Consider the following 23,375-nt stretch of genomic DNA (forward strand, 5'->3'; position numbering starts at 1 on the left):
TTTTCTCTCTTTTTTTGCTTCTTTTTTCTTCTATATTAGTGATTAGTTATTAGATTAGATTAGCTAGTTTTGCATTATATTTTTTTTGTTTTTTTTTCTTTCTTTTTTCTGTTTTGTTTATATCATATATTATGAAATATTTAGACTTACTATGTTCATATATATATTTTATGGCTTATGTCTTGGTAAACTCATTTATATTGTAACTATTATGTATGTATTTTTTCATATGCAATGGAATTTATATGTTGGTAATTTCTTTATCAATATATCATTTGTATTCTGTCCATATTACTAATATTAATAAAAAGATTTAGAAAGAAAGAAAGAGAGGCAAATGGATGAGAGGGGTTTTGGGGATATGGTCCAGGTACCGGCAGAGGGAGCTAGGCAGAAGATTGGGTTAGCATGGCCAGTGTGGGCTGAAGGGCCTATTTCAATGCTGTAGTATTCTATGATACTATAACTTTGGTTATCAAAATATTAGTAATGGAAAGTTAGAAATTCTATTCCATAAATTATTCCAAAGCTGAAAGCTCACAAAACCATTACATGGTAAAGTCAACCAAGAATATTCTCACATGTTACGTTTTTGTCCAATAATACTTCGCTGATACATTACAATCATTTGTTTGAACTAGGAAGGAAACAGAAAACACCTAAGAAGTTTACAGGAGAACAGCCATCCATATCTGGAACTTTTGGATTGAAAGGTAAACCAACAAATCAACAGTAACTTCAAATATGTTGTAAATGGTTTGGATGACTCATGTTAATCTTTGGGAATTTTGAAGGATAAGTAATGGTGCGTTGGAGAATTTTCATCATCAGTGAAAACAAAAGCTAATCAAGTTTTGATTTTAAATGGAGATGAAAATAATTCGCTGTTCCCTATTTGATATTTTCGAGCTTTTTGAGTTAATTTTCTTTTTCTATTTTGAAAACTGATTTTTTAAACACTTTCTAGTGTTACGAACCCCGTAACTGGGTCACTTACCAGCAAAGATAGAGAGGTCCGTTGAAGTCTGATGATACTATTTTTAACAGTATTTATTAGTAAAAAGACACAAAAATAATATCAATGCAAACATACAGATAATATACGTCTAGGGGATAATTTATTGTCCGATGGAAATATAAAAGTCACTCAGTTCATGCAGGCTTCAGGCTTTGGGGACCTCTGGGTTTGCAATTGTTGGAGAGAGAGAGATTTTGAGAAAAGAAACTTGCCGGCTCTCCTTGATCTGATCTTGATCCGTATTCGTCCTTTAGCGAGGCCGTTCCGTGGAGGACTTGTCATCCAGGCAAGGATGGACACACACACAAGTCCCCACCGGTCTCATACGTTTCTCCTGGTGTGTCTAAAGGGGTTGTTCCCCAGACCCTCTTTTATCCTTACTCACGGGGTCTCAGATGTCAATCAGGTTGGGATGATGCAATCCCTCAACCAGCCCACTCTGGTCGTCCCCTGAGGGCTTCAATGAATAGTACAGTACTCAATACACAATTCCGTCTCCAAGAGACAATAGCCGTTATCAGGGGTTTTGTTTTTGCTGAGGCCAGGACACATTCCAAACCTTGTGGAATCTCTCTCATTTCCTGGGTCCCAGACCCGAATTAATAGCGATCTTGCGATTCTCAAAAAGGAGGGGGCTACTTTGTACCCTTCGGCCCCTCAGAGTTGTGGCACATTCGTAACACCCCCTTCCTTCAAAGATTTTTACCATCGGTAAAAATGAATTAATACAGATTCTTACAGGATTTTAGAATCTAGCACAATACAAAAGTTTTTTTTTCACTACAGAGTAATACAGTTATACATTCAATTCAGCATCTAAACAGTTAATGATTACATTGTCACTTCCTTTAATATCTTAACATCTTGTACCTTAATAAATTCTTGTAGCATCAGACTCTAATTTAATAACCACCATTTTTTTAAATTCCTTTTCTTCCGCAAAAACTAAAGAGTTGTGATCTTAGCTTACATGTATACTACAGAAGTTCATGCAAATTCTAATATTTATTTTACTTTCAAACTTAACAGTCAAGCTTCTATGGGGGTTGTCTTTATTAGTTACATGCTTTATCGAAATCCCTTATAACTGGATCCTGTTATTTAAAATGGCATCCCGTCAACCCTTGCTCCTTTTCCAGTGAACTCCCACGTGGTTAACTTGTATACTAGTGCGGAATAGGCCTCTGCATGCTCCTTTCATAGGAGTTATTTTATCAACAATGTGTTCCAAACTTAGACCATTTTCCAAATTTCCACACAATTCTTTAATTTTAAGCAAGTTGCTAGTTTTCTCTTCAGGACCCTTCATGCTATTAGTTTTCAGTTTAAACTCTTGGACCAAACAGCATTTCAGATCCTGCCTCTTCACACCACACTCTTGAATAACAATAGTGTGTGGGGCACCTTTACATTCCAAATCAACCTGTAATTGAGTCGAAGGCACCGTGTTGCCAAGCCATTGTCTCTGTAGCCTGATTGCTGCTTCTGACATCAATCCAGACTTTAAATTTTCTTCATTCAATTTAGGAACTACACTTTTCCCTTTTCCTTCAATAATACCATTCACCTCACCACTTTTTATCTCTCCACTAACTTTTAACACACCTTCGAACACCAACAACTGGGAATTCTCACTTCCCACTATTACCAAGGTTAACCCTTTCTTCACTGAACCAAGTCCATCTGACCCACAAGGACTGCATTCCTTTTCAATTGAATCAAATACCTCAGACTTTTTCTGAGCTCCATTACTAGGTTCAGTAACACGTGCATCCACATCTTGAACACACTCAAATGGGACATCTGCCTCTTCCAGGCTTTCAATACCCGTACCCTTTTCAAATTCTAAATTCCCCTGATCCTCCCAGCTACTCTCTGGGCAACTCCCTTCCGGAGTGAACTCAACCCTGTGGGCTGGAACAACCTCATCTGCCAACCCAGCAGACTTCTTCAAGGTAATGGCATCCTTTTCATCTAGGACTGCCCTCATTTCATTATCGGGAACACCTTTAGAATTTTCAACTTCTTCAAACAGTTCTGCCAAACCAGACATATCATCCATGTCCAACCCTGGACCTTTTAACAGCCTTATCTGTATCTCATCTTTACTTCGTGCCTCTATAAATTTTCTCCTTGCTAAGGGCAGGTCTACCTCCTCTCCCTTACTCTCTTTCACTTTCCTATTCCCCGTTTTACCTCTAAACCCTCTTAGTACAGGATCGGTAAAAACATCTCGGCCAAATTGATACTGGCCGGATTTAAACTGGTCTCGTTCTCAGCTGCCTTTTTCGACATGCTGCGAGTGATCGCGCATGCGGAATAGATCTTGGAATCTAGGGGCAGGACCTCAACACTTACAGGCTGGCTCGTCAGCTTCATTGCTGACCAAACCTTACCACTGGCTAAATCGTTACCAAGAAGGACGTCCATGTCAGTTCTCGGGAATTCTGATCGCACCCCTATTTCAACTGGTCCAGATACCAGCTCACAATTTATAATGATCCTATGCAAGGGCACTGCTTCTGTCCCTTTTCCTATTCCTCTCAAAGCTACCTCTCTAGTCTTGCGACCAAAATCCAGTACCTTACTGCTAATCAATGACAGTTCAGCTCCCGTGTCTCTCCAGATCCGCACTGGAACTGGTGTGTCTCCCTCTTTCACAGACATGGTTCCTTCAGAAATACATTTCTCAGACCCTTCTCGTACTCTGTCTACCTGGGGCTCTCTCGTCGATTTACTGATCACCACAGAACGTCCTATAGGGACTGCTGCTTTCCATTTTCCTGTCTCCTTCCTCGGAGCAAGGCTCTAGATGCAATATGACCGACCTTTCCACAATTAAAACAGGTCAAGCCAGGACCTCTCCTGCCGTCTTGCCTCTCCTCCTCAATTTTACCACTAGCTCAGCCGGCGGGCTTTCTCTACCGTTCCCACGGTCTCAACGGTGACTTTTATTCGAGGAAAACTTTGTCTTGTGGGTTAGGGCATATTCATCTGCGAACCTAGCAAATTCGGAGATGGACTTATTCGGCTTCTCATTCAAGTACATCCGGATATCATCCGAAACACAACCTTTAAATTCCTCAATCAGAATTAACTCCCTGAGATGCCAAAAATCTTCTTCCAGTATTTCTGCTGCACACCAACGATCCAAGAGCACACCCTTCTCATAGTCAAACTCGGTATATGTCTGATTCCACCCTTTCTTTAAATTTCTGAACTTTTGTCTATAGGCTTCAGGTACCAATTCATAGGTCCGAAGAATGGCCTCCTTTACTTTCTCATAATTCTCAGACTCCTCCACCATGGACAACGCTGCATATGCCCGTTGTGCCTTCCCTTTTAACACACTTTGTAACAACACCACCCATTGCTCTTTTCACACTACCACCTTTTCAAAATGCAAGAAATAACTATCAACATCCGTCTCCTCAAACGGAGGTACTAACCTAAACTCTCGACTAACATTAAACCGCTCCTCTCGGTCTGACCCTTGAGCTCTTCGCTCTTGCCTTAACTTCTCCATGTCTAAGTCATGTTGCCTCTGTTTCTCTTTCTCCTCATACTCTCTCTCCTTCTCGGCTCTCTCCCTCTCTTTCTCAGCCCTTTCCTTCTCCTTTTCAGCTGCTTCCAGCTGTTTTAACTGAATTTCTTGTTCCCTTTGTTTCTCAGCTTTTTCTTGCTCTCTCTTCACCTCTAACTCCTTTAGCTGGAGCTCATGCTCCCGTTGCTTCTCAGCCCTTTCTTTTCCTTCTCAGCTGCTTCTAGCTGCTTTAACTAAATTTCATGTTCCAACAATTTCTCCAACTCAAACTGAGCCATCCCACTGGCTGGTAACTTTTCAGGGATATTTTCCAATACCTCAGCAGAAAACACATTGTTCACAATAAAATATTGAGTTATGGCCCTCAGCACCTCCCGCTTTTTCATTGACAACCTCATCTCTGTGAGATTTAGTCCTTTCGCAATATTTATCAAGTCCAACTTTGTGGCAGCCTCTAGCGCCTCCAGAGTTGGGTTTTCTATGAATCTGTCTACGTCCATCTTTGCTGGTTTCCTATCTGGTTACCTGCGCAACCAGATCCAAATTTGGACTTACAAGCCCGATTCACTGGCCCTCCAATTTGGTATCAAATCCCGAGACGAGATCCCACTTTGTTACGAACCCCATAACTGGGTCACTTACCAGCAAAGACAGAGAGGTCCATTGAAGTCTGATGATACTATTTTTAACAGTATTTATTAGTAAAAAGACACTAAAATAATATCAATGCAAACATACAGATAATATACGTCGTCAACACTAAATATGAAAGTGCGGATATAATAATAATCAATGAGAAATAAGCTCTATCGTTGTCTAGGGGATAATGTATTGTCCGATGGAAATATAAAAGTCACTCAGTTCATGCAGGCTTCAGGCTTTGGGGACCACTGGGGTTGCAATTGTTGGAGAGAGAGAGATTTTGAGAAAAGAAACTTGCCGGCTTTCCTTGATCCGATCTTGATCCGTATTCGTCCTTTAGCAAGGCCGTTCCGTGGAGGACTTGTTATCCAGGCAAGGATGGACACACACACAAGTCCCCACCGGTCTCATACGTTTCTCCTGGTGTGTCTAAAGGGGTTGTTCTCCAGACCCTCTTTTGTCCTTACTCACGGGGTCTCAGATGTCAATCAGGTTGGGATGATGCAATCCCTCAACCAGCCCACTCTGGTCATCCCCTGAGGGCTTCAATGAATAGTACAGTACTCAATACACAATTCCGTCTCCAAGAGACAATAGCCGTTATCAGGGGTTTTGTTTTTGCTGAGGCCAGGACACATTCCAAAACCTTGTGGAATCTCTCTCATTTCCTGGGTCCCAGACCCAAATTAATAGCGATCTTGCGATTCTCAAAAAGGAGGGGGCTACTTTGTACCCTTTGGCCCCTCAGAGTTGTGGCACATTCGTAACGCTAGTCAGTATCCCTTTGTGATTCATTGATTTCTTTGTTGTTCTGTGACTTGGCAGGTCCACTGAGTTATGGCAGGAAGAGTTTAGCACAGTTAAATAATCATCCTTGAGTAGAAATTTGTTAGTGCTATGAAATAAATTGTCTGAGGTTCATTTCAGTACTTCATTTCCCCAAAATATCTTCTAAGTAGATTAATAAGATATCTATATTTTTGTGTAGAAAAGGCAGAGGAAGAAGAGCATATCAGAGGGACGATTTAAATGTAGTGTTGGATGAAGTAATAGATTTTTCTGAAAAAGTTTGATATACTCTCTGGATTTATTACTTCATTAATTAAAGGCCTGTCAAAACAAGATGACAAGGGAAGGGGTAGAGGCAAGAAGAAAATTAAAAGCACTTGCACTGAAGAACTTCAAAGAAAACCTTTGGGGGTTCACATTAAAAAAGAACCTGTTGCATATTTACCAGGTAAGATTCGGTTGAATATTTTAAAGTCTTATTGATAAGGTATTCTAAAATACTAAGGCAGATTGTCCACATGAAGTATAGAATAATTTTTACAGTTTTACTGTATCTACTAATGGTATGTAATGAGTAGTAGTTTTCTTTATTATTCAAATTCAGATTTGTTTATACGTGTACATGGAAACATACAGTGAACTGTGTCATTTCCGTTAACAACTTGGCTGAGAATGTACTGGGGGATGCCACACATTCTGGCGCCAACATAACCTGCCCACAGCGCTCATCAGAACAATACAAAACACAACTAAATGGGATATACCAAGTGATAAAGCAACAACAGCAAAACAACTGCATTCCTGCTTTCTCGCACCCACCCATCCATGCCACTTGCACAGTCCTCTAAGCCCAGGACAGGTGGTCCTTGGCCTCCAGCCGCCAGTGGACTCGCGGATTTATAGACACTGAGCCCCGACTTCCTCAGCAGACTCACAAACATTTGCAGACTTGGTTCTCCGGCCATTGGGCCTCAATGTCTGGACCTCCAATTGACCTTTGGGCTTTGATTTGATCCTCCGATCGATCTTTGGGCATTGATCTGGATTTTCAATCAACCTTCGATTTTCAGTATCAAGCCATAACTCACAAATGGTGATGAATGAGAGCCCAAATTCCAGACCTTTAATGCTGCACTTGCTGATGACCGGACTCTGAAAACTAGGCCACCCGATCTGGTCTTGCTGATGCTGGACCCCAAATTTCAGAGCCAGCCCACGGCCCAATACCTGATAATGCCCTTGCAGCTGACTTCCAAATGCTTGTCCTATAATTCTCCAACATCCCTGTCCTAAACTCTGACCTGACCACCAACTCCCTCCCCTATTCAAAAACCAATCCCTATGAAAGTAAAAAAAAATCTGTTTGAGTTGCAGCTTCAATGGAGACCACAGCTCAGTGCCATCTTGAGTTTCCAATACCTTAATACCATGCAAGTTTAAATGTGATGCTCCTCTAAACTCCAATTATTGTTTCTATTGATTGTTTCACTGCAAGCAAGGCTGACATCAAGCTGAAAATTTTTGATTAACAAAATAAACATTTCTTTAATAAAATAATATAAAATATATGTGAACATAAGCTATTAAAGCTGACATGTTTATTGTCTTAAAATCTATCTAATTTTCTGTGTCAGAAAACTTTGTGTTTATTACTCATTTGAGATGTGAATATCTTTAGTAAGTTTAGTGTTTATTATCCATTCTTACTTTCTTTGAGAAGCTGGTGGCTTCTTTTTAGAGTGGATTCAAGTAGTGAAGGTGCTCCCTTAATCCTGTTACAGAGCGTCTTACAGGATTTTGAACCTTTGTCTAAAATAATCACATGAATGACTATTTGGGATAGTAGAACATTTAATTATTTACAAAACTATGGAGATTGGCTGATCTTTTACGGTCCTTTGAATGATTTTCTTGGCTGTGACTCTTCTAATGACTAATGCTTCTCTTTAAATAACAGGTAGAACAGAGGGACAGTGACAATATAAAATGGGTGCCTGCAAATCATCTACAATTTGTCATCTCTCCTAACATTTAGTTCCATCTCCTGATACTTTGCCTGTCCTTTTAAGAGTTATAGATGTATTGTGCATCACCCTTTTGTCTGGAAAGCCACTTGGGCTGTGTTAACAGGATATTGTCCTGTTTTGTCATTTTACAAGTGAATGAAAATTTTGGCAGCTGATTTGGAGTACAATACTCGGGAAAAAGGATTTTAATAATTAATAATGTCGAGCAAATATTGTTACCAATTGAAGAACCTGAGCAAGAAATGGATGATTTTGTTGTACATCTTCAACTTGACGCTCTGTTTATTTTTCCACCATGGATAGAGGGACAGATATTCAACATTGATTAGAAGTTCATAAATGCTATGATATACAATAAATTGTTTAAGTTTCATATTCATACATGCTTGAAAATACATTCTAATCAGATTAATAAAATGTCTACATCACAAATACAAGTAAGTCTGCAGATTCTAGAAATCCAAAGCAACACACACAAAATACTGGCAGAACTCAGCTGGTTAGGCAGCATCTATGGAAAAGAGTAAGCAGTTGACTTTTCAGACCAAGACCCTTCTTCAGGACTGAGAAAGAAGGGGAAAGATACCAGAATAAAAAGGTGGGGAGGGAGGGGAAGGAGGCTAGCTGGAAGGTGATGGGTAAAACCAGGTGGATTGGAAAGGTCAAGGTCTGGAAAAGAAAGAATCTGGTAGGAGAGGAGAGTGAACTATAGGAGAAAGGGACCCAGTGGACGTAATAGGCAGGAGAGAAAAAAGATCAAATTGACAAATAGAAGAAGGTGAGGGGAGGAGGATTGGTTCACAGGAAGGAGAATTCAATATTCATGCCAGCAGGTTAGAGGATACTCAGATGGGATATAATATGTTGCTTCTCCACATTTGAGTAGAAAATTTACAGGAAAAATACAACTGAAAATTTTCAGAAGAACTTATTAAATATATAATGTGTTATCATATGTAATAAAGGATATAATGTGTTCTGGAGTTAAGTTTAGGGCTGCAGCCAGAAATAGGTTTGGAGTGTTTTGACCCAATTTGCGCACCCATGAGTAAACCTATCAACTTGCGGAATACAGTTCCTAATTGATTAACTTCGGGCCTAGTTGAAATAAGAACCCAAGAGTTTACCATTGCGAATGAACAGCAACAAGCAGTGTGAGTCACAAACACATCCCAGGATTTCTTGAGGCTTCTTCTGAGCCTTGCTGGAAATATCAGAATGTTGACGGATTGCCTTCATCTGACTTGTTCAGCTTTGGAGCAGTTTGTCACTGGCATGGCATGGGCATAAGGCTATAGTCAGTGTCTCAGATATGTATTGTTAAAAATTACACCATCATGGCATCATCAGATATTTATGTATATTTAAAGAATGGTACCTGTGTCTTTCAATGGTTGTTGTTCACTTGATCAAATGAGTGGATTTGTTTTAAGGAGCTAGTGAGCTTAGAAGTCTAGAAGTACTTTGTATTTTTCAGGAAATCTAGCTGCCTTTGTTCTATTTTTAAGATGCTGTATGTTCACAAAGCTCTGGTCTCAGTTATTGTTACTTTGTCAGATGCTTTAACTTGGGATGAGGAGTACAACACCCCTAGCAGTCAGTTAATTAAACAGCTTTGAACACTTCAAAACCAGATGGTTATTCATTGTGATGAAAACAATATGCTTTATGCAGGAATGAAATTAAATTTGCCTATTTTCTTTCATGTCTTTGTTCCCTTTGCTAGAATAATGCATAGTTAAATTTTTTCTTATAAATATTTTGAAAAGCTGGATTCAATAAATAATGCAGAATCAATGCTACATAAGATTGAACACCAGATATTATGGCAATAGATCTTTCATATTGCTTTTAATGTTATGTTCTAACTTCTGATAACAGGAAGTCAGGAAGAAAAGTGGCATCAGGAAATTACAGAAAAAGGAGAGGTTATCTGTCCTAATTGCGGGACTGTGCACCGAAAGACTGTTGCAGGTTTGAAGAAGCACCTGGAAAATTGCAAAGAGGTTTGTAAGGCTTAATTCCACAAATGCTTTTTTAAAAAAATCAGTACACAAAACTTCCAATTTTTAAGTTGGGGTGGGTTATTTGAGGTGAACCAATCCTAAAATGTAAGCTACGTTCCTGGGTGAGATACAGAAGCTCTGCAAATTCAGCTGGTGCAGGGAAAAAACATACATTTATGAAGGAATTGCATCTGCCTTGAATTAATCCAGGAGAAGAGATGCAAGTCAAACAAGGAAGTAGTCAAGCTCCCAGGCACCAAAGGTTCTAGTTCTGAACTTCCATTTTGAATGGAACGATTCCAAAATGTTTTTTTTCCCAAATGTGCAACTAAGGAATGACCTTGCATGCCTTTCTGCAATTTCTGAAGTGAAAGCTTGCCTTATACCCTTCACTCATAGAATTAAATTATTCTTCTCAAGCTTCCATCAGTTAGTGGGTACAGAAGCCTCAAATCCCACAGCACCAGATTCAAGAATAACTACTTCTCTTCAACCTTCAACCTTCATGCACATCTGCTCTTACCTCATCCTCCTGCCCCACTACCAGGGATAGGGTTCCTCTTTCCTAGCCTACCACCCCGTCAACCTCTGCATCCAGCACGTAATTCTCCGCAACTTCTACCTCTCCAACAGGATCCCACCAAGCACATCTTTCCCTCCCACCCTCCCCCCCACTTTCTGCTTTCTGCAGGAATTACTCCCTGTGTGACTCTCCTTGTCCATTCGTCCCTCCTGAATAATCTCCCTCCTGGCACTTTTCCTTATGAGCGGAAGTGTATAAAGTGCTATACCTGCCTCTATAAATCCTCTCTCACTATCATTCAGGGCCCTAAAGAGTCCTACCAGGTGAGGCGACACTTCACCTCTGAGTCTTTTGGGGTCATATACTGTGTCCAGTGCTCCCAGTGTGGCCTCCTGTATATCAGTGAGACCAGACGTAGATTGGGAGACTGTTTTGCCGAGCACCTATGCTCCATCCACCAGAAAAATGTGGGATCTCTCAGTGCTCACCCATTTTAATTCCACTTCCCATTCCCATTCCAATATGTCTATTCATGGCCTCCCCCACTGTTGTGATGAGACCACACTCAGGTTGCAAGAACAACATCTTATATTCCATCTGGGTAGCCTCCAACCTGATGGCATGAGCATCAATTTCTCAAACTTCCAGTAATGCCCCCCCTTCAGCATTTCCCATCCCCTTTTCCCCTTCTCACCTTATCTCCTTACCCACCCATTGCCTTCCTCTGGTGCTCCTCTCCACTTTTCTTTCTTCCATGGCCTTCTGTCTCTTTCACCAATTAACTTCTCAGCTCTTTACTTCACCCCTCCCCCTCCTGGTTTCAACTATTACCTTGTGCTTCTCTCTCCCCTCCCCCCACTATTTAAATCTACTCCTTGGCTTTTTTTTCTCCAGTCCTGCAGAAGGGTCTTGGCCCGAAACATCGACTATACTCTTTTTCATAGATGCTGCCTAGCCTGCTGAGTTCCTCCAGCATCTTGTGTGTGTTACTTGGATTTCCAGCATCTGCAGATCTTCTTCTTGTATGTGATTGGACTTCTCTTCCACCATTTGGTTTTGAACTAACCTGCTTAATCATAATCACTATCTCAGTAAAATTAGGAGTATAAGCTGTTAAGTGAGACTAGGTGAAGGATAAGGTGGGTGGGTAGGGGAGGAAGTTGAACTACGAAGCTGGGAGGGGGCTGAAGAAGAAGGAATCTAATAGGAGAAGACAGTGGCCCATAGAATAAAGGGAAGGGGGAGGGATTCAGGGGGAGGTGATTAGGAAGGTGAGGAGAAGAGGAGTGCAAGTGTAACCAGAAGAGAGAATTAGAAAAAAGAGAAAAAGGGGGAGAGGAGTGTAATTCCTGGAAGTTAGAGAAATTAATGTTCGTGGCATCAGGTTGTAGGCTACCAAGACAGATCATATTGCATTTGATCTGTTGCTACTCCAACTTGAGTTTAGCTTCATTGAGGTAGTGGAGGATGCCATAGACAGGCATGCCAGAATGGAGATGGGGAGCAGAATTGAATTGATAACCACTGGGAGATCCTGCCCTTTGCAGTGGACCAAGCGAAGGTGCTTGAAACTGCATTGGATCGCACTGAAGTAGGGGAGACCACAGCAGGAGCACTGGAAACAATAGATGATTGTCACACACTTGCAGCTGAATTGTTGCCTGGTGTGGAAGGACTGTTTGCTGCTCTGAATGGTGCTGAGGAAGGAGGTGTAGGTGCAGGTGTGGAACTTGTACCACATGCAGGGGCAAGTGCCAGGAGGGACGAGTGAATAAAGGAGTCGTGTAGAAAGCAGAATGAGGGGGAATGGGAAAGATTTGTTTAGTGGATCATGTTGGAAATGGCAGAAGGTACAATGAAGAATGTGCTAGATAGGGAGGCTCATGGGGTGGTAGGCAAGGACAAGGATAACTCTGTCCCCTGTTTTGATGGTAGGGGGATAGGGTGAGGACAGATGTGTGGGAATGGAGATGGTGGACGAGAACAGTATCAATGGTGGTGAAGGGAAACCCCATTCTTTGTAAAAAGGATGAGTACATCTCAGAATGGAAGTCCTCTTCATCAGAACAGATGCAGCAGAGTCCGGGCCCTTCGTGACAGACACACAACCACTTGGGCTTTGTTTTTTTTTTAAATTTTAGTTGTGCTCTTTCCTGTAAAAAGGATGTATAATTTAGTTGATATTTGTTTGGTGAATGTTGCATATCTGATGTTATGTGCCTGTAATGCTAATGCAACTGACAATAAGCTAAATTTTGATTTTAACAGAACAGGCTACACAGAAACAGGCCCTTTAGCTCAACCTGTCTGCACTGGCAATGACGCCATTCTAAACTAACCATATCTGCCTGTACCTGGTCCGTATTTTTCCATCCACTATTTGTTCTTGTGTCTTTTTAAATGTTGCTGCTCAGTCTGCTTCTACCACCTTCACTAGCAATGCATTCTAGGTACCTACCACTCTCTCTTAAAGATAATAATAATAATAACTTGCCCAACAAATCTTCTTTTAACCATCCCCTTAATCCAATGCCCTGTAATATTGACACTTCCACCTTGGGAAAGATATTGATGACTTATCTATGTCTCTCATAAATTTATATGTTTCTATCAGGCCTTTGCAGGTCTTTACAAAAAGGTAATATACTCTAATTGAGGCAACAACCCAGTTAACTTCTTTTGCATCCTCTGCAATGTTTCCACATCCTTCTTATGATACGCAACTAGAATTAAACATAATACTACAGACACGAGGCCTAAGCAATGATATTTTTCAGCTGCAATATAAACTTTTAATGCTCAGATCAAATTATGGATGTTCACATATATTTCTGTATGATGAACATAGACAAGAAAGCTCCAAAAAGCTAGAGGCACTTTTCCAGCAGACTCTTTGTACTGTTCACTGTAAAGCTCTACATTTATAAAGTGTTGGCTCTTTGAAGAGGTAAAGAAGACATAGTATTTTTTTCAATCTGACCTACAAATATCAGGCTACATTAAACTAATATGGCGGGGGATGGGAACCAGTATGAAAGAGTTGAGGATGAGCCAGCAGGTTTACAAGTAGATGATGGATGTTACATTAATGTAGGGAAAGGCAAGCCAATGATCAGGTACAAATGCAGACAGAACAATGAGTTACATTGTACCACAGAGGCAAAATTCAAAAGAACAAAGAATGCAGGACTGAAAGTGGTGTACTTAAATGTGCATAGCATTCGGAATAAAGTGGACGAACTTGTGGCGCAGTTAGTGATTGGTCAGTACGATGTGAGCATCAATGAGTCATGGCTGAAAGAAGGCCATAGTTGGGAGCTTAACATAAAAGGATGTTTGTTTTTAATAAAGTTCATGTTGGAGAACACCTGCTCACATACATATGTGGATCCAAAGATCGACAGGACTCTAAGCGCATACTTTTTAATGTTTACATAAATGTCGGGGATAGCATTCCATGTTTCGAACACAAGTTTGTCCGTTTGGGGAGGTTTTCAATATCACTCCATTTGTGATTCTGAGCAAGAACGGCCTTCTGACGGACAACATCTTCAAGATCTGCTGTCAAGTGTCTAAACTTGGACACCCATATGTCTTTGTCGGCTGTGTCGGCCAGTTCCACCTCAAGGTCAGGTTGACTCACACCTGCCAATGCAGTCGTATTCAGTAGGGATGGATCGATGCTTAGGGGAGTGGCGGGTCTCAGGCATTGGCAGTGGTGACATATTAATAGCGATAAAAAACACGTTGTAGCGGTGTGCTACACACAGCGCTAAAATAACGACACAGAGTTGGTAAACTGCAGTCAAAGATAACTTTATTCAAACTAAACAGCCTTGCTTTTAAGCCTTCCTCAAACCTCCCCCCCATGGGCACGGATGCTCCAAAAGACATGTACTCACAAACCCCCGTAAGCTTTCTCCCTTAGCCGGAACGCTGGCTAATTGTGAGCCGGTTCGGATGTGCCAGGAAATGGGTCATGACAATGTTTTATTTAGATTGTACAAGATCACCATAATCTTCAAATTTAGAATTTCATTTCAAAAACTAACAAACTAACATTAAATACATTTTAATTAAATACTCATCATTTATTTTCCAAAGCCACAGGGAGCCGCAGCACAGAGATGAAAGAGTCGCATGCGGCTCCGGAGCCGCGGGTTGCCGACCCCTGGTGTAGATCATAGCAAAAGTGAGTGGGAAGTTGGATGATTAGAAAGATTTTAAAATCCAACAAAAGGCAACTAAAAAGCTATAAGAAGGGAAAAGATTAAATACGAGGGCAAACTAGCCAATAATATAAAGCCCGATACTAAAAGTATTTTCAGTTATATAAAGGGTAAAAGGGAGGCATAAAAGGAGTAAAAGTCTGAAGGTGGATAAGTCACCTGGACCAGATGGACTACATTCCAGAGTCCTGGGAATGATTGCTGGAGAGAAATTTGATGCATTGGCCATGATCTTTCAACAATCACTTGACTCTGACATGGTCCCAGGGAACTGGAAGATTGCAAATGTCACTCCACTGTTTTAGAAGGGAAGAAGGTAAAAGAAAGGAAATTATAGGCTGGTTAATGTAACCTCAGTGGTTGGGAAAGATTTGGAGTCTATTATAAAGGATGAGGTTTTGGGGTACTAATAATAAAATAAGTCAAAGTCAACATGGTTTCTGTGAAGGCAAATCTTGCCTAACAAGTCTGTGAAAGTTCTTTGAGGAAGTAACAAGCAAGGTTGACAAAGGAGAGGTAGTGGATGTCATTTACTTGGATTTTCAGAAAGCATATGATAAGGTGTCACATATGAGGCTGCTGAACAAGGTAAAATGCTGTGATGTTACAAGAAAGATACTGGCATGGTTGGCTGCTAGTGACTATTAGTGTTCCTCAGGGTCAGTATTGGGACTGCTACATTTCACATTGTTGGTCAATGATTTGGATAATGGAATTGATGGCTTTGTGGCAAAGTCTGCAGATGATACAAAGATAGGTGAAAGGGTAGGTAGTTCTGAGAAGGCAATGCAATTGCAGCAGGACCTAGCCAAATCGGAAGAATGGGCAAAAAGGTGGCAGATGGAATACAGGGTTGGGAAATGTATGATAATGGATTTTGGTAAAAAGAACAATAGTGCAGATGATTATCTAAGTTGGAAGAATGTTCAAACATCAAAGGTGCTGAGGGACTTAGCAGTCCTTATGCAAAACTCCCAGAAGGTTAATTTACAGCTTGAGTCTGTAGTAAAGATGGCAAATATTTGGCATCTGATGCTTTATAGGACACTAGTCAGGCTACACTTGAAGTATTGTTAACAGTTTTGGGCCCCATATCTCAGAAATGACGTGTTGTCATTGGAAAGAATCCAGAGGAGGTTCACGAGGATAATTCTGGGAATCAAGGAGTTAACATATGAGGAGTGTTTGGCAGCATTGGACCTGTACCCACTGTAATTTAGAAGAATGTGTAGGAATCTCATTGAAACCTACAAAATATTGAAAGGGTTAGGTAGAGTTGATGTGGAGAGGATGTTTCCTATGGTGGAGATATCCAGAACTAGAAGGCCCAGCCTCAGAATTGAAGGGTGACCTTTTAGAACAGAGGTGAGGAGGTATGTTTTTAGTTAGAGAGTAGTGAACCTGTGGAATGCTCTGCCACAGATTGCAGTGGAGGCCATGTCCTTGGGTATATTTAAGGAGGAAGTTTATTGTTTCCTGATTGGTTAGGGCATCAAAGTACATGGTGTGAAAGCAGGTGTATGGGGTTGAGTGGGATCAAGGAATTTCTCTGACATTTGACAGTAGTGTAATTAGAAGACACTGCTTGGACTGAAATGGTTATTCTCTTGGCTTCCAAGTTCTTGGAAAACGCTTTAAGTAGTCTCTAATACAAAAGAGTATATGCAATACAATATTCTGACACCAGAGAAAGCAGTCATTTAAGGAAATTACTGTAATGTTGGATCTGATCCATGGACCTGGCAAGTGGTTCAGAAAACTCACTGACTACGAATAGGCATATTAATCATTTATTCACAAACAGTAAACGTTCGACCCAATATTCCAGTTCCGCAAATTATAGAAACTACAAAGCTGAATATTCAATGAGCATACATACATTCAAAAAACGTACCTAGTCAAAAGCATGCGGAGACCATACCTTCCCAATGGCCATGTACATCGCTTGCCTTAAACAAAGGGAACCAGCTAGAAAGTCCCAGACCTGCTCTCTATCTACCCCGGACATTTGAAACCAGACACCAGGCAGGCATCCAATGGGAAAAGCCGCTGCAGTTTCTAAACTAACCAATCATGACAAAGTGACTTTCAACAGTAAGAATAAGTCACACCACCCACAGGTCAGTAGCTTTAATCAAAAAGTTGTCTCGAGAACACATAATATCATGAAGGCATTTTCTGCCCATAACATGCTTGACCTCAAATTTGTTGTTTACAAAATATACTATTTCTGAAAGACATTTTAGATAATGCAGCACACTGTCAGCACAACATAGGTGTTCTCTGAGATATATGTGTTAATATTCTGAATTCATGTTCACTGGCTAAGGTCTGAATTAGTGCAATCAGGTAGGTGATTGGTACAGAAAATGGGGTTCTTGATGACCAATCTGCAAAATGATAGCCTTCCTGTCAGGAATTTAGGTGGTTTGTCAGTTGTCCCAATTGTGTTACCTTGTATGTTTGCACACATACAAACATACTGTACTTAGCACTTCAATTTCTTACTAAGTTACAGTGCCATAAGTCCTATTTCCATGCGCTTCATTGTAGTTTCATTTTGTTAGTGAACTTGGGCAATAAGTGTTGCCAATTTCATCGAGGAGTCATTTGAACAATTCCCACTACTCACCTCACTTAATTACTGTTTCTGCTCTTATAATGAAAGCATGGGATTGAAGAATAGAGTCATAGAGCAATACAGCACAATTACAGATCCTTTGGCTGACAAGATGATGCCAATTATGGTAGCTATCCAGCTAGCCTCTATTTCTTGAATTTAGCTCATATCCCTCTAAGTCCCACCTCTACATGCAACTCTCCAAGTTTGTCGTAAATGATACTATTGTATCTACTTCAGTCTTGTCCTCTGGCAGCACGTTCCATCTACTCATCACCCTCTGCATGGAACAAAGCTGGTGTTCACGTCTCTTTAAAATCTTAAGTCTACTCCTCTATTTTTGGACTCTCCTACCCTGATAAAAAGACCGCTGCCATCCTTCTTATCTGTGCCTCTCATGATTTTAACCATTTCTGTAAGATTGTTACTTATTCTCCAGTTTTTAAAGGAATAAAGAACGTTATAGCCTGGCCAACCTCTTCCTATAATTAGTGTTCCGTAGTCTTAGCAACATCCCCATAAATTTTTTCTGCATTTTTTCAGCTTAACCACATCCTTCCTATAACAAGGTGGCCAACGCTGTCTACAGTACTCCAAGAGTGGCCTCACTAATGGCTTATACTGCTTTATGATCCAAATGAACATGCACTGATGATGTCTCCTCGTATGGTGATGAAACGTTTGCAAATGGATTGCCAACATCAGAGAACAACTCAACCCAACCCTCAGTCACTCAAGCTGCACATTTTCTGAGTTATTGGTACACACTTTTCCCTGACTGATGGAGGCCAGCATGCTGAATGTCTTTCTTATCATCCTGGTGCCTGTTACACCACTTTCATTGTCATAGAACACTACTGCACAGTAATAGGTCCATTGGCCCATCTATTCCAGGCCAAACTATTATTATGTCTATTCTACCTGCACCTGGACCATAACCCTCCCATCCACATACTTATTGAAATTTCTCTTATATGTTAAAAGTGAACTCAGTCCACGCTCTCAGCACCTTCTGAAGAAGTTTCCATTCATGCTCCCCTGAACATTTCACCTTCCACCCTTTTCAATGAACTATGCACTTGCACGCCTAAATCTTTCTGTTCTGTTACTCTCACTAGTGCTCTATCATATATAACCAAAGTCCTTCGTCAGTTAGACATTCTAAAGTTCATCACCTCACACTTTACACTAACGAACTCTATTTGTGATTCCTCAGCCCACTTCCCAAACTGACAAGGATCCTCTTGTAAATCTATAATAACATTCTTCATGATTGACACAATCAATTTTTCTGTCTATTGTTTGCATGAAGCCCTTTCTCTGCACAACTTTACAATATGATGATCGCCTTCTGCATACTTCACCAAATTAATAATTTCTCCATTTCAATTCACTGTTTTAATTTCTAGATTTATCAAAGCAACCACCAGTATGATGAGTTTTTTTTTCTTAACTCCTTCCTTTTTTCATGACTAACCAACCAGTAGGAACAATAATCACCCATTTCGGATCTGTGAAAACCTAGCAGGAATTTCACCTAAAGTGGAAATATTGCCCATCAATGTAGTGAGCAATTCACTTAACCTTCTTTTCAAAGATATATTTATTGTGTAATCACAATTAGTTTTTAAAGTACCTATTTGTTTTTAAAAGTTTGTTATTTTAAGTTATTTATTTTATCTAGAATTTTATTTACTATGAAGCTAATACTTTGAAATAACTTGCTGAGATTGTGATGTTAGGTAGCATTGTCAATTTGGAAAAGTTGACTGTATTCTATTGCTTGTAGCTGCAGGATGCATTGAAATGCAAGCATTGCAACAAGCAGTTTAAATCTAAAGCTGGTCTGAAGTATCACATGATGGCAGAACACAACAATAAAGTAAGTGTATAACATCTGCTTTCTTTCCTTTATACTTAATGCTCTCATTGAAGATTGACAGATAGAATTGATTTTGTTAACTTTGGGTTTTTTCCAAGGTTGGGGAATCAGGAACTAGAGGGCAGAGTTTTAAGGTGAGAGGGAAGGAATTTAATAGAAGTCTGAAGGGCAACTTTTTTTTACCCAGAAACTCTTCAGTATATGGAAAATATTCCCAGAGGAAGTGGTTGAGGCAGGCACATTCACGACATTTAAAAGGTATTTAAATAGGAAATAGGGGAGGAAAGTTTAAGGGGATATGGATCAAACACAAGACCAATGGGACTAGCTCAGTTGGGAATATTGGTTAGCATTGACCATTTGAGCCAAAGGGCTTTCTCCTTTGCTGTATGACCTATAGCTGCTTTTGAGAATCACTGCCTGTTGGAAGTGCATGGGAGGGTATTTAGACCCTGCATTATTGTGAAACATGGGCTTTCAGTCAGCAAGATTCCTTGTTGGACAGTGCACTGATTTAAAAAAAAGACATAGTATTTTTGACCTGTTAAAAAGCAAGATTTTTCATTGCATATCCTACAGCCTGTGATGAATGCAGAGAAGTTGCTGGATGAACAACAGGAACGTGAAAGACTCCGAAGTGTTCTTAAGCAAATGGGAAAACTGAAGTGCCCAAATGAGGTTAGTTTCATTGTAAATTAATAACAATGGAAGGTTAATGCTGAATTTGCCTCAGCATTAACCTTCCATTAACTTAGTTTGGATAGTTCTGAGGGTTAGTCTTAGTAATGTGCATTTTTGTTCGCTGCAACCATGTGGTAACAATCACAAATACATGTTTATTAAGAGCAGAGGTATAATTTACATTGCTGACATTTATACTTGTAAAAAATTATCATCATTTGGTAGTTTTCATTTGGAAACAATTATGGAAAAAAAAAGTTGTCAGCATCAGAAAAGGCTGGATGAGACCACAGCTCTTGATTTGGTACATTGTATTTACAAATATTGCCTTCCTAGGGTTGCACAACTACATTTACAAGCCTAATGGGCTACCAGTACCATATAAAAAGATGTGGAAAGGAGCCTGAAGATATTGAGAAAACTGTTTTCATTTGTGAATATTGCGAGAAAGAATATAAGTCAAAGGCCGGTCATGACCATCATGTGAAATCAGAACATACAGTGGTAAGATTTCTTATGATTATGTGGTAGACAACTTTAGACATGTAATTTCTATCATCCCATTTTCATGTAGTGTTCAATGCACTTTATTTTTCAGACACATATTTTCTTTAATATGCAAACTCCCTCCCCATCACCCCATTATATATATATATAAGTGTATATCTGTTGCTGGTGATAATGTATGTTGACATTAAAAAGAGAACATTTTATTCAATGAAAGATACCTAATTAAGTACTTTTGAAGTGTTGAAATTTAGGTTGAATTCTAGCCAATATATGTATTAAATGGAGGAATGATATAGGGGAGTGAAATTACTGACTAGGTTCATTGTTTTAGTTATACTGGTTTTATGGAATGTAATGAAGGATATGGGAAAACAATACAAATGGTGTCATGACATCATTTATAAACAAGATCTTGGTTCAACACCTCAACGGAAAATTAAACCTCCAAACGTGTAGCACTCTCTTCAGGTTCAGATACTGCTTTAAATAGGGCGTGAAATTCCAATCTTTTACTTGGAAAGGAAGAGTGTTGTCATTAAACAAAAGATGTTTCAATGGAAAATATCAAGAAAATCTTGCATTCAGCAGTGCAAATTTATACAGCTTAGTGTTTTTGACACCTTGGTTCAATGTATTTTTTCTCACCAGTCAGATATTTGTAGGTTCAAGGCCAACCACAGAAATTGAATGCATAGTGCAAGTCAAAATATCAGTATGGACCAGGATGTTGAATAGTACAACTTGTTACTGACATTTTTTGGCAAAGCATTTCTTATTTAATAACATAGTGAGTCCTGCTAATATATGAAACATTCTCCAATAAAACCAAAACACACAAGATTAAGGCTTTATAATTCATAATAAACTCCATCTGTTAAATTATCAAGTATTATTGTGTGATTATCTGTTTGATTGATTCCACTTCACAAAATATATTTTATGAATAGATCCCAACCTTAATGCCTGGTGGCAAATATTAAGTGCATATAAAAACAGGAGAAAGCTTTATGTGTGCATTAAAGTAATATGTAGTTGGCTGTCACCTCAGAGAAGGATCATATCTGTAAAAAACATATTCTTTCTTCTTGACAATCATTATCATTTGTTGTCATTTATCAATTTATGACTTGCAGAAGGAGAAAAGAGGCAGTTTGTGTTTTTAAAGCAAAGACAATGATGATATGTTTTCTAACAAAATATTGTTTAGACAACAGAAGATTCTGATCAGAAATCTGTTGACGAAGAGTTCGAGAACTCATTTGAGAGAACACCAAGCGGGCGTATTCGACGAAGATCTGCGCAAGTGGCTGTTTTTCATCTTCAGGAAATTGCAGAAGACGAACTGTCAAAACTTTGGACTAGAAGAAGAAATAAAGATGACTTGGTCCCAGATATCAAGAGAGTAAGAGCACATTTGTACCAGTTGAAGTGACGTGAAGAATAAGAATGTCAATAGAAAGGCTTTAATGTTTTTGTTAAATTAATTTTTTTCTTAAATTGATAAAGAGTGTAGAATTTCAGATTTACAGATTAGATCTTGATATAGTCTGCAAAAATCCTTCATTTTGAATGGAAGCTTTAATACCTTTCAAATTACCAGAAAAAAAGGCAATAATTCTCATAGAAGGCATCTTTGTTTAAATTTTGCAGAAACTTGTAAACATGCCCTAATTCGTTTTAAACCCTGCATAACCTGAAATGATATATTTCATGAACAACAGAACACCTGGACCCTTCACGTCCTTTCCCATTTCAAATTCAATTATTTACCTCCCTAGTCTTTGCTGATCTTTTGACTGTGATTTTTATATAGTTGAATTCAGTGTGAACTCCAGTAACTCTGCTGGAGTTTTTATGCTCAAGGGGAAGGGACACAATTGATTTGTGTTAGATGGGCCAAAATGTCATGGCAGACTCATCTTCAATGCTTGATAATCAGGTTAATTTGGAATTTCTTTTCCAGTTGACTGAGTTGGGTTACCCAAGTTCTCTAGCTCAGCGGTTATTTCTTCATTTCACTTGAAAAAAGATTTAATCTGTGAAAATATTTTTAAAGAATTTACATGTTACACGTCATTATCTGGATATTACCTTTGGGGCTCACAGATGTGGAGATAAAGATGAATGTAATTTCCTTAATAAAGTGTTAGGAAAACTTCTGGAAAGTCCAGTTGGATTTTGACTGCAGTTATTGCATTTCTTGTAAAATGTTGTTCAGTTGTCAGTACCAATTAAGCTATGAGAGTGGATAAAAAGTCTTTAAATTTTAGTGATCAGGGAATCTTAGCATTATGTTCCTAGTGTTTGTTTTTAACAATGAGTTTTGTTAAGATGTTAAGAAGACGTATTATAAATATTCACTTTGAAGACTTGGAGTACAAAATATGCATGTTGTTTTTACTCTTTTGAAAAATGTAATAGCAAACATTTGGAGAAAGGAGTTGTGGTCAGGTATGTCAGGTGGAGGAGCATGTAACTGCAACATCTTGTATGATATTAATTCCGTTTGTCTCATGCTATCGTAATCACAAAGCATCACAATGTGCTGCATGAGTAATAGGAATGAATAATATTTAACTGAGAAACCTAATGCATAAGTTGTTGTAATCACTTTGTTGCAGCTTAAGTATACTCGTCCTGGATTCCCAACATTCAACCCCCTACAACTGGAAAGCTGGAAAAACGAGGTCAAAGAAAATGGTCAGATCTGCTGCCCAAATAATGTAAGCATTAATCTTGTATTTCTTATTTCCATCACTAGTGCTATTTTTTATGTTGTGTTCAGGTTAACATTTCCTTCCTGACTATCCTTTGGTGTATTCAGGTTCATCTAGGCTTTGATCAATTTTCCATCAAACTACCAACCATCCTACTTCCAATCTTAACTCCTACTCCAGTTGATTA

General features: G+C 39.3%; 1 protein-coding gene across 6 annotated transcripts in view; it reads left to right on the forward strand.

The window, feature by feature from the left end:
- The window catches only part of LOC132399821 (zinc finger protein 512B-like), a 145,983-nt gene that overhangs the window by 102,011 nt on the left and 20,597 nt on the right, over positions 1-23,375 (forward strand). For all 6 annotated transcript variants that reach the window (XM_059980615.1, XM_059980619.1, XM_059980616.1 and 3 more), the window contains 8 exons: positions 642-713; positions 6,313-6,441; positions 9,902-10,026; positions 19,188-19,280; positions 19,860-19,958; positions 20,298-20,465; positions 21,679-21,873; positions 23,093-23,194. In XM_059980615.1, the coding sequence (XP_059836598.1) occupies positions 642-713; positions 6,313-6,441; positions 9,902-10,026; positions 19,188-19,280; positions 19,860-19,958; positions 20,298-20,465; positions 21,679-21,873; positions 23,093-23,194 (983 nt within the window). The remainder of the gene's footprint in view (positions 1-641; positions 714-6,312; positions 6,442-9,901; positions 10,027-19,187; positions 19,281-19,859; positions 19,959-20,297; positions 20,466-21,678; positions 21,874-23,092; positions 23,195-23,375) is intronic.

Source organism: Hypanus sabinus, chromosome 9, assembly GCF_030144855.1.
Source record: "Hypanus sabinus isolate sHypSab1 chromosome 9, sHypSab1.hap1, whole genome shotgun sequence".
NCBI lineage: Eukaryota > Metazoa > Chordata > Chondrichthyes > Myliobatiformes > Dasyatidae > Hypanus > Hypanus sabinus.